The sequence below is a fragment of the Diadema setosum genome, chromosome 2, assembly GCF_964275005.1.
Source record: "Diadema setosum chromosome 2, eeDiaSeto1, whole genome shotgun sequence".
In the NCBI taxonomy this organism is placed as follows: Eukaryota; Metazoa; Echinodermata; class Echinoidea; order Diadematoida; family Diadematidae; genus Diadema; species Diadema setosum.
The window spans coordinates 25,864,101-25,876,318 of NC_092686.1; the positions used below are offsets into that span (position 1 = coordinate 25,864,101).

At 38.2% G+C, this 12,218-nt stretch overlaps 1 protein-coding gene across 1 annotated transcript in view; it reads left to right on the forward strand.

The window, feature by feature from the left end:
* Positions 1 to 12,218, forward strand: part of LOC140243571 (plexin-A4-like) — a 132,572-nt gene that overhangs the window by 36,932 nt on the left and 83,422 nt on the right. The window contains exons 6-8 of the mRNA XM_072323241.1: positions 918 to 1,077; positions 3,857 to 3,953; positions 5,536 to 5,650. Coding sequence (XP_072179342.1) covers positions 918 to 1,077; positions 3,857 to 3,953; positions 5,536 to 5,650 — 372 coding nt within the window. The remainder of the gene's footprint in view (positions 1 to 917; positions 1,078 to 3,856; positions 3,954 to 5,535; positions 5,651 to 12,218) is intronic.

Genomic DNA, 12,218 nt, shown 5'->3' on the forward strand with positions numbered 1-12,218 from the left:
ATTTTTCTTCTACATTATTAGAAATTTGAGGATCATAAAGGGAAGGAAGATCATGTTTTTAGCAGTTCTTTTTAGAACACTTTTTCGTGTAGAATAGTATGCTTAGCTATACACAAATGTACTTTTAGGGGCCCTTTTCATTTCTCAACACCCCCTTTTCTACACACTCTTCACTTTCAAGTCTAATAACTTTTGTCAGGATGATGGTACTGGCTTAAAAGTTGGTGCACAGTGTATCAGTCATGGACAGAATGTGTTAATAGGGCTGCTTAATTACAGTTTAATCTGATGATCCCCTTATTGTTGTTGCTATGGAGTCTTACATCCTGTTTTTTGTCCCATTCATGGCACGGAGCATGGCTTGGCAAGATTAGTGCTTGAATAGACCCTGTACTTAGAGCAGGGAGATGGGAAGAAGAGATCTCTTCCCACCTCCCTGCTTAGAGCCTCTTCTCAGTAACACTTTTCCAGAGCGTGTGCTTTTTCTCGATTTGTACACTGTAGATAGGCTAGGAGAGTCCATTTGAATTGAGTTATACATGTATGTCATTTTAAAGCTTGAATTCAGCTCTTTCAGAATCTGCTCTTAACTAAAATTCAATGTCTGGCAACTTTTTGTTGGTTCTGTGATGCAGAATCAATAACTTTTGATTCTATAGGTCATCTGTGTCTCCTGCAATGTTAACTTTGCTGGTTGAAAAAGGTCTGTTGTCATACTAAGAGACAGTACATGTAAAGCGATTGATTTCAAAAGCATGCTGTCTTGGCCAGTACTTTATGTTGCCATTTGTCTAGAGAGAACAGTGTATGGTGATGACAGGCCCAACTGGGCTGCAATAAAGTGTGTACAATCATCACAAGAGCTTCATTTGCAATGTTTGATTTCCCTGTGTATTCCCCCTTTTTTTAATGTGTAGATTAACGTAACCGTCAATCAGCTACCAGCTCTGAGGGAGGACTATAAATACAAGTGCCTCTTTGGCGAGGAAATCTTCCCTGCGATAGCTGTGGTAGGATCTCAAGTGACCTGTGAAACCCCATCTGGTAGCCAGATTCCTGATATAGCACCTGGTGAATGTAAGACTTCTTCAACTTTCTTCATCACTTAGCAGTGTTATTATATGTGAATTAAACAGCTTTTGTACTATTTCCTAATCAAAACACAAACAAAGTGTGATTGCAGAGAGACTCCTCATTATGTTGAAATACATTGATTCCTATTTATCCTCCTCATGAAGACTAGCAAATCCAAAGCAATTCTAGCAAAAGGGCCTGTTCATTAACAAGTATCAATACTGATATGGGTATGTGGAACTAAAAGTGCAGGGGTCAGAAAGTACAATGGTAGGATTAACTGAATAGAGTCATATTTAAGAAAAAAATGAATGTATAAAACATTGCCATTTCTAATGACACTGTTCAGTAAAAATAATTCTAAAATTGACAAAGACATGACCACATAATTGTAGAACTCATCACTAGATTAATGTGCTATCATACGGACCATTCAGATATTTCTTTTCCTTCTGAGTCATTGCATCTATGGTGCTTTCCATTAAGCTTAATAAGGAAAATAGCTGAAGTGACCCAAAGTACACCTTGTATCTGTGAATATGTACTTTTTTTTTTCCTCCCAAATTTGAGTAACTCAAATGAGGGTCACTCACTCTTCATGATACAGGTAGTTCACAGTTGACTGTATCAAATTTAGAGAACTTCTTCGTGTTTTGATGGTCATAACACTCTAATGGTTTTATTTTATTTTTTTTCCCCGCATTGATCTATCGCTTTTGTTACACCACATTTTTTTTTGGGGGGGGGGGCGGGGGAGAAGAAACTTCTTTCATAGGTGTTGTTCTCTTTATTTAATAGCAACATAGTTTGCAAAGAACTTTTCTTGGTCTCAGTTGGAGTTCCTGAATGATAATCTGAGAGAAGCATTTTAGATTACAATTTTCAAAAAAAAACAACAACAACCAACCCCAAAACAACAGCAACAATGTTCTCAGTCCCATTTCACTGTACATCTTCCACATTCATTTTGTTCAGAGCAGAACTAGCTTTGATTTACTCCTCCCTGTCACATGCTCAGTATGGCCGTGCTTATAAATTGCATTTTTCCAACCTTAAATCAAGATCTCTTATTATTTTACATCCCTGATGTTTTTGCAACTACTTTCATGTTTGATGTTACATTGGCATGCACACTTATGTGTGTTTCCTTCCCTTTTCATTTCATTTTTGTTTTCGGGTTCCTGTTTCTAAGGGTACAGGACAGTTGTTGGAACACTCATTTTTGCTTCAAATAATGTGCATGGGTCTCTTACAAAACCATGTACGGTAAAATAATCATATCAGTTTGTTGTGCCTTTTTTTTTTTCATGAAAGAATGTTGGACGAACAATGGTTCATGCTTATAGATTCTAAAAGTAGTTTCATATCAAAGCTCTGTAAACCTGCTTGTTGGCACTGTACATGATGCCTGCAACATTGCAGTCATTTCCTTTTTCTTTTGTTTTTTAATGTAATATTTACTAAAGAAATGGTATGCATAACACAGGAGTGTTTTCAGAGTCTGGGTGAAAATATATGGACACTTGATTCCTCTTGAGTAGTACAAGAGCCTATTAAGAAAGCAAAGTCAAACAGTCAAAGAGGATTGCCAGCAGCAAGGGAAAGTACTTTGTGATCACTTATGATTGATTTCTTCCTTCCTTCAAGTGTGCTATTCTACTTCCGGCTGTCCATTGAGTATGACTAGGGATTTCATTTCCCTGTGGCGAGTTAGGAGCTAGAGGGAAGTCTTTCTCTTTCCACTCTCTCATGCTCTCTGCTCTCTTTCTTTCTCTTTCCCTTCAACAGTGAATCATACACACTGTTATTAAAGTGGACATAACTTTCAGAAAAAAAATACTCATGACAAAAAAAAAAAAAAAATTGAAATGATGGATCTGAAAGTTGGCTTTGTGTCATAATTCTTTTTGAGCATATCAGGCTGATATACAGCAAGTGGGAGTTAATAGCTTCTGTGTCAATGACTGCACACTAATAACTTTGTACCTGGATAGTTTTTAATTCTGAGATCATTTTTATGCCTCCACAAAGAAACAAAATGGCCTGAAGTTTTTCCTTAGATTTTTATAATTTGTCAGTTGTTCGCATCATCTGGATTCAAGACCGCTGTCAACTTTCACATTCTATGTTGCACGCTTCTTTGTTGTTCTTGTTAAAACAATTTGTTCTCTTTGCAGCTGACATTAAAGTTCCTTTCAATGAAACAGTGCAGTAGGTGATGGCATGTCTGTGAATATGAATGCTCAATAAAGCTAAACTAAAGATTTGGAAATGAAGAGTGACCTGTTGAATGTACTTTGAAGCAGATGTCTTGAAAGCACTAATAACTTTCTAAATCATGTCATTGTCACTTTAAGTTTTGACTCCCCCCCCCCAAAAAAAAAAAAAAAAAAAAAAAAAGAAAAGAAAAAATGAACAAATAATCAAGAAACAAATGGTAAAATGAAAGTGCTGCCTCTCTGGTCAACATGTAAAGGCGTAATTGCAAGAGACCAAGGGAAATGGTATTCCCAAACAAAGTAAAAAGAGAGTTGCAAGAGAGGTAAAGAACTGTGCTAAAAAGAACCAGATGGAAAGGGAGGGGGGATGGGTTGAGGTTGCCTTTATCATGAGAGTTCATTGTTGTCCTGGAAGTAGTGCATACATTCACAATAAATCCCCCAAAGTTTGGGTTATCAGTATCACATTAATTGCAGCTAATGGGGCTTCTGCACTTTCCCCGATGAATCTTGTCTTTTTTTCTATTAATACCCATCTTTCTTCATCCCATCGTCAACTGCAGCTGCTGTGACAGTTGCTCTCAGCATCTTCTCCACGGAGACGAGGATATCATTTGTGGAGCGAGACTTCAAATTCTATAACTGCCGGCTCATTTCAAGGTAAAGACTGCTGCATACAAGCCTGTAATATAATAGACATATTTTGAATAGTAATAGTGTAGTTGTGGCATTGAGGATGCAAACATGTGTACATGTAGACCTGTAATTAAAATGCCAATTTTTGTACTCGATGTGAAGATAAGCATCCCATTATGCAAATTCCCAAGAGATCTGCGGTTGACACGAGCTAGTGAGATTGAGATTGTCAGATCACATTGTTAAAAAGGAATGAAAAAAAGTCATCTGATTCAAGCACATGAGCATAATGCTCCATTATAGATGAATATATTAGCAAAGCAGATAAATGCAGACTATGGGGCTTTCAGCATTCTATAACCAGCCATTATGATTGACAGTAAAAGGTCTTATTGTGTCTGTATGATATTAACAAAGGACTATTTGATATTTTATGGGAAGGAAATGTAGAAAAACATACCACTCTCTGAACTGACTTTTCTTCCTGTGGTTTCTGCCTTTATTAAATTTTCCTGTGTTCAATTCCTCCTTGTGAGAAGATACACGTACACTGTATGCTTTCGTCTTTAATATTTGCCATTATTGAGATCACTGACATGATGATGGCGATTGTAAATTATTTGTATCATATTCTATGATAATATGAATGTTCTTTTTATAGTTTGTTTGTATAATGGCTGCTGACCAATATTGCATAAAATCTCGGTATGATTAAGGAGAGATTGTGCTTCATGCATGCGTGGTAGACATGTGTGTTCATATTGAGTTTGTGTGTGTGTTTGCATGTTGTGGGGTCTTTTTTGCATTTTACTTTATGTACAGATGTTAAGTCTGACAAACAAGCTAACAGTTACAATGACAGCAGAGGCAATGTCAGCTGCAGGTGTATTTTACATACTGGAATTAGACTTTATCTATTCAAACATTCAGGTGATGTGACACTTGCTGGTTTGTACAGATCTCATATAGGGATTGCAAAATATACTTTTATTGCAATTCTCAGTATCGCCAATACCTAGGTGTTGTGCAGTGTGAGCAGCATTTTAGATGTATTATGGGATAGCCCGGGACAAAGTTGCATCCCGTTTGGCTGCAAATGCATTCAGGTCACGTTTTGTCTTAAATCCAGGGGTAAACTTTGTTGAAAATGTCTTTGCTTTCCATCATGTGACCATCACACTGAAGTCTCTCAGTAGTGAGCCGTGACTCTAGTGACTGCAAATCAGTAAAATTTAGAAGTTTTAAATTCTTTTTTAGCTTAAATCTGACCAAAGAAAAAAGAAAAAATGGCAACAAAAGAAAAGGAGATGAAATTGCATTGAATTTCATGGGAACTGACAATTGCGCAAGGCAACCGGAAGCAATAATGCTCCCGAGGAATCCCACAGTGCATCTGTGACAGGGCTCTTACATGTAAGCGTATATACAGAAGTTTTCTGCGCTTTGGCGATACTGACAATTAGTATAGCATTGCCCAGCACAAAGTGTTACGGGATTGCTAGTGTGAAGAAAAGGGGTTGACACGATGCTAGTGTGAAAACTTGAGACTCGAGAGAATGGAAGGGTTAACCACCATCTTCTGTCCCTCACTCTATCACCTGAACAGTTGCAGCTCGTGCATGAACAGCAGCTGGGCATGCCATTGGTGTATCTATGGCAACGAGTGTACCCATGACAACTCCACTTGCCCAGATGGTGACGACTCCATATCTTCCAGCGAGGTGAGTGCGATTTCTTGGCTTTTAAAGCGACTGGTTCATGTAGCATCGTTTGGCTTTCTTTTTTTTTGGGGGGGGGGGGGGGGGCTCAATGGAATTGACAGTTCAGCAGAATTGATGATGACCCATTTCTTGTGGTTTGCTTCGCTATCATTGTACATCTTCACTGAATAGAAAGAAAAGAAAGCTGTGGTGCTACCAGCCCACCGTCCTGCTTGCCTTTGTTTTTTTTTTAGATGTATTGCATGCTAATATCTGCTAAGAAGTACACTGGACACTTGCCTGCTACATGTAGGATGCTTTGTTTTTTCTAGTTAGGCAATTTGAAAAAAAGATGTTGATATTGTTCACAACTTCTCCCAGGCATTTTCTTTTTTACATGTAACTTCCCGCCCCAGTCTGTTTTGTGAGAATCATTGTCATCGTTTGCAACCGCCACATTGGCAAAATGCCTACAGACGGCAGATGAGGATTGTTGCCCTTCAAGTTTCTTTACCTGAGGTGTATGAAAACTAAAGAAGGGGATAAGGTGTCCTCATAGGTACAAGGCAGAAATGTGGTGTCCTTGAATATCTTGTGAGTGCATCATCAACATCTGGGGCCTACGGTTGGGGGAAGAAAAGGTCACTGCAAGCTGTATGAGATGGCAACTTTCAGTTGCCATTCCTAAACGATCAGGCATGGTTTATGCTTCCTGCAGACACATGTGGCTCACAGATTTGTTTGTTTGTTTGTTTCATCATCAGAAGATATGGCTACATTAGATTTGACATTTCCATTTACTGGAACAAAAATGTTATGGTGCAAGAGTATAGAGAAATTATGTCGGGAGATTTTGCCACCACAAAGCTCATGCAGCAGTTGTTTCGGCAGTTTGTGCTGCATGCGAATGACGCAACAATAGCGTGGTTTGCTGGCTGGAGTAATCTAAACATCAAGTGGAAGTAATTGTTTTCTATGATGAGGGTCCACAGTGCATGTTGTATCGGCAGTGTTTGTGATGGCTTTTGGTAAGTTGCCTAGCAACTTTCACCATACTGTCGTAATATTTCACTCACAGTGTTGCTGGCTCTTTAGTTTGCCGTATACAATAATGTTTCTTTGGAACTTTCCCTCTTTCAAAAACAAGAACTAAGGCAAGTTTTGGTTCTGCTTACTTCCAATGTTGCTGACCACTCTGTCAATTATATTTTTATCTGAATTTTTATTCAATTCTGGTGTACGGAAATCATTGTACTCACTGTTTGCAGTTAAAGGAAAACACCTCCCTCTGAAAGGCTTATTACTCTTGTAAGATACACACAAGATACAAATCTGATGATGTCTAAAATGATTATGAGATAAAGTTTGCACAGACTCACCTGAAGTTTTCCAGTGTGAAAAAGGAATGTGGTTCGAGTTATTTCATACATTATTTTCTGTGACTGTAAATTTTTGTGTACCCTACTTCTGAGGAGAAATGTTTGATTATTTATTGTTTTCTTCAAATTCATTTGTACTTTATGACAGGGTATGAGCTATCTTTCCGCACTAACTATCTTCAAATACAGACCGATATCCTTAAGTTCTTTAACTGGACAACCCACTATCTTCATATTCTGTACTACATGTATGTCAAATCTTGCACTTCTATCATGTGAGTGTATTTTTAATAATGTGTGTTTGTTTCATGCCTCATATTCTTTGCAAGTTATGTATGCACATCACATCCGTCATTTCCTCTCTTTCTTTTCTTGATTGTGCTCTCTCAAGAGTCCATACATGTATGCCATTGCCCCCTCTCTGTCGCTTGCAAGTGCGGACAGTTTGTGCCTAGAATATTTGATGAATTGCTGGTCTGGAGGGTTAGTGACTGTATCCCCCAGAGCTCGTTGAGCCCCTGATGATGTTGTGAATGAAGCTTGGTATCTCCTACTAATGCGATCATGGTTGAGTGGGAGACTGTGACCTTGGGGGGAAAAAGAGGTCAAAATGAGGACAGGGCATTGATGTCTAGCGCAGAGAGAAGATGGCAGCTGTTACTACATAGAAACCCTGCGGGGTATCTTGTTTTGTTCTGGTTTGTTGTTGATAGGAATAGAGCAAATGGAGTAGCGCGTCAGTGATGGTTGTGGTCAGGGCGAGTGCCTCATTGAACACCCAAATATTACAATACCCACTGATGTGATGGAGGCTTCCCTGTGTGTCAGCATAAACAGATCTTAATGTTACACTCATATCCTCATCATCCTGGGGCATGCAAAGTCAAGCAGGCGCTGAACAGTACCCCACCTCAATTGAGTTATGCCATCAATTGACAGTGTCATGAGTCATGGATAATTTTTTGTGATCGCTGTTGTGAGTGATGTCTGTGTGTGTGTCTGTTCGCTAATGTCTACAACAATGTAATCTTAAACTTGTGTGTTTAGTGAAATGACACATATGCGTTCATGATGATCAAATAGAAATGACAGTGGGGGGGGGGGGGTGGTCTTGTGATTGCTCAAATACTGGCACTGAGGGATTTTACAGTCTGCTGGATCTGTCATGTTGTGATCATATAACACAGAAGGGTCCCATATTGTAATTGCGGCATACCCATCGTACCGTTCATCCTTCCCGTTTGAATGCAAATAAAATTTGAAGAGCATTGTTTCCGCAACATCATCGAGGCCACTGCCAATGAGTCAGTGCGGTTTCCCTCAGCCACTCTTGCTATTTGCAAGTTGCTGACTCAAGCCTTCATGTTTTCAGCGTGCCTATCTTCATATCATTTATTCAGGGGGAAGAATTGAATTATCAAATTTGCAGCATCTCTAGCTTGAATCACCCAACCAAAATACTGAGTATATTGTTATCATGTTTTACTAGAAGAAAACGAGAACAGCTTCTCTGTTTTTTTTTTTTTTTTTTTTTTTTTTTTTTTTTTTTTTTTTTTTTTTTTTTTTATAGCAACAAGGTTTAAAGTGTGGCAGTACCCTGGAAATCAAATTTGTGTACAGCTAGAATACACACACACACAACAAAAAAACAGCAATAATTCACCTGTGATAGCCCCTGAAAGTTTATATATCACGTTTAAGTCTGCTCCGTAAGGGCCGGTACTGATGTGTGCGCATTGTAGCTATATACGCATACATTTAAAAAAATAATATTGAGATTCTGTAGTGATCAGTGAGCAAGATACTGATCGGAGTATACATTGTATGCACCCATTGCACAGCAATATGGTTCAAGACGTATTTGGAAAAAGAAAAATATTGATAGCATGATCGTTTGATTCAAAGAATCATGTGATCGACGTCCTAGCCTATTTCAAGTCATTTTTTGGTGTAGGACCTACTCTTTAAAATCAGCATTTAAACCCCATTAATAAATATCGGAGAGACAAAAAAAAAAATTTTGATATTTTGCAGAGGGCGTGTCTCAAGTATATTCTACAAAATATAGTAAAACATAATTCTCGGTGTATTGGTACACTTAAATAGCAAACGCCATGGCTGTCGATGCATTCAGAGTTTGGACACTTCATTACATATTGCAAGTACAAATGTGAACAACCCATTGCCACATTGTTGTACATGAAATATATATTATCTCTGCAAGTTAATTTGCAAGTCGTTTTAGTAGGAAGTTGTGATGTATCTGTTGTAGCTACATTTTCTAAAAGTGTCATTGTCTTAAAACTTTATTTTCCACTGAGAATACTGTAACCACAAGAGCTTGCATGTACATGTATACATGTACCTTTGTGCTGAATTATTTAATCATTTTAAATTTATTGGCATTCGACAGTATACAAATGTGTCTGTATGATCACAGAAATATTTGTATTTGTGTAATCTAACGGAACAGTTGTGTATTCCTCAATAACGGCTGCTTGAAATAGTGTCTTTGAAAATGGATGTGTCCATGTGTCCTAAATTTTATAATCCATTGACCTATGACCATCCATCACCAGTGAGCTCACTTGACACATGTACAAATTAAATGTAATTGATGGTATGGCTGGAAGCAATCTTTTATTTCAAGCAGCATAATGTGGCATTCAGTTTGACCCGGATCATATTGAAGTGTTTATCACAGTTTACTAATGTTGATGAAGTCATACAATCCTCACACTATGAAATGTATTGCTGCTTCTCCTTGTAGGCATTGGACATGTACTCTTATTATCAGCTCTCCTGTCAACCTCCCCTTAGGACTTAAAATGTACAATTTAGTATTAAATATTAATGTACTGCGGTTGCTACTGCTACTGCTGCTATTACTGCTATTCCTGTTGCTGTTATCCTTATGCTACAAGAGGTTGTACTTTAAAGGGACTGTACAGTACTGGTTGAGGTGGGGATTCAGGTTTATAACATTCCTAAGTGAGATAATGAGAAACCTCTTATGCAGGGCTGCACACTAACCCATTTTTTCTGCCGGTCCAACCTGTCTCTGTCGGACCGGTAAATGCCCCGTTTTAACATTTTTTACCGGTCTGAACGGAAAATTTACCGGTCAACAACGACAACCTAAAAAATAAACTTATTTTCTTGTTTTTTATGGACGTACCCCCCCCCCCCACCCATGTACATTTTACAGATTAATATTTTTTTTAGCTTGCATTATCTATTGCACAAGAAATTAAAAAAAAAGACGGGAAAAACTAGAATGTTTGTTTGTGAATTACAGTGTAAAATGATAATGAACAAAATTAGATTGTATCAAATGCGTTTGTGACTTTTTCTAAACATCGGCGCACGAACTTGCTGCGTAACCTGCTCTTGGTGGTCAGTTGGATTGCGACGATTTAATGAATTATTTTAGCTGTGAAATTTTCTGATGTATGCGCTCCAAGGAGTTCTTTATTTTTCGCCCGATAATCTATTCGCATTTGTGCATGCGTTCTTGAAAGGCACACGACATGCAGGGCCGAATTTGCAATCCTTTTTGCGCCCATTTCCACCTCAAATATTAGCGGGATTGTGACGATTTCATAAATTACTTCGGATGTAATCTTTTATGATAACGCGCCAAAATGGGTTGAAAATGTGTCCTTCATTTTTTCCCGATAAACTCTTCGAATTTCGTAAGTGCGTTCTTAAAAAGATGCACCACATGGCCGAATTCATGATACTTTTTGCGCCTATTTCCACCTCAAATATTAGCGGGATTGTGACGATTTCATAAATTACTTCGGATGTAATATTTTCTGATGCAAGCGCCAAAAGAGGTTGAAAATGTGTCCTTTATTTTTTCCCGATAAACTCTTCGAATTTCGTAAGTGCGTTCTTAAAAAGATGCACCACATGGCCGAATTCATGATACTTTTTGCGCCTATTTCTACCTCGTATAATCAGCGGGATTGTGACAATTTCACATATAACTTCGGCTGTAATCTTTTATGATAACGGGCCAAAATGGATTGAAGATGTGTCCTTTATTTTTTCCCGATAAACTCTTCGAATTTCGTAAGTGCGTTCTTAAAAAGATGCACCACATGGCCGAATTCATGATACTTTTTGCGCCTATTTCCACCTCAAATATTAGCGGGATTGTGACGATTTCATAAATTACTTCGGCTGTAATATTTTCTGATGCAAGCGCCAAAAGAGGTTGAAAATGTGTCCTTTATTTTTTCCCGATAAACTCTTCGAATTTCGTAAGTGCGTTCTTAAAAAGATGCACCACATGGCCGAATTCATGATACTTTTTGCGCCTATTTCTACCTCAAATAATCAGCGGGATTGTGACGATTTCATAAATTACTTCGGCTGTAATCTTTTATGATGCACGCGCCAAAAGAGGTTGAAAATGCGATCTTTATTTTTCTCCCCATAATCTCTTCGCATTCCGTACATGCGTTCTTGAAAGGTATACGACACGGCGGAATTCACGATCCTTTTTACGCCTATTTCTACCTCAAATATCAGCGGGATTGCGATGATTTTATGAATAACTTCGGCTGTAATCTTTTATGATAACGCGCCAAAATGGGTTGAAAATGTGTCCTTTATTTTTCCCGGATAAACTCTTTGCATTTCGTAAATGCGTTCTTAAAAGATATACGACACGGCCAAAAATCATGATTCTTTTTGCGCCTATTGTTTCCTCAAACTTTAACGGGATTGCGATGATTTCATGAATTATTATTCGGCTGTAATCTTTATGATGCACGGGCCAAAAGGGGTTGAAAATGTGTCCTTTTTTTTCTCCCAATAATTTCTTCGCATTTCGTACTTGCGTATACGACACGGCCGAATTCACGATCCTTTTATCGCCTATTTCTACATTGAATATCAACCGAATTGTGGCAATTTCATGAATTACTTCAGATGTAATCTTTTGTGATGCGCGCACCAACTAATAGAATGGTTGAAAATGCGTTCTTTATTTTTCTCCCCATAATCTCTTCGCATTCCGTACATGCGTTCTTGAAAGGTATACGACACGGCCGAAATCACGATCCTTTTTGCGCCTATTTCTACCTCAAATATCAGCGGGATTGCGATGATTACATGTATAACTTCGGATGCAATCTTTTATGATACACGCGCCAAAATGGGTTGAAAATGTGTCCTTTATTTTACCCCGATAAACTTTT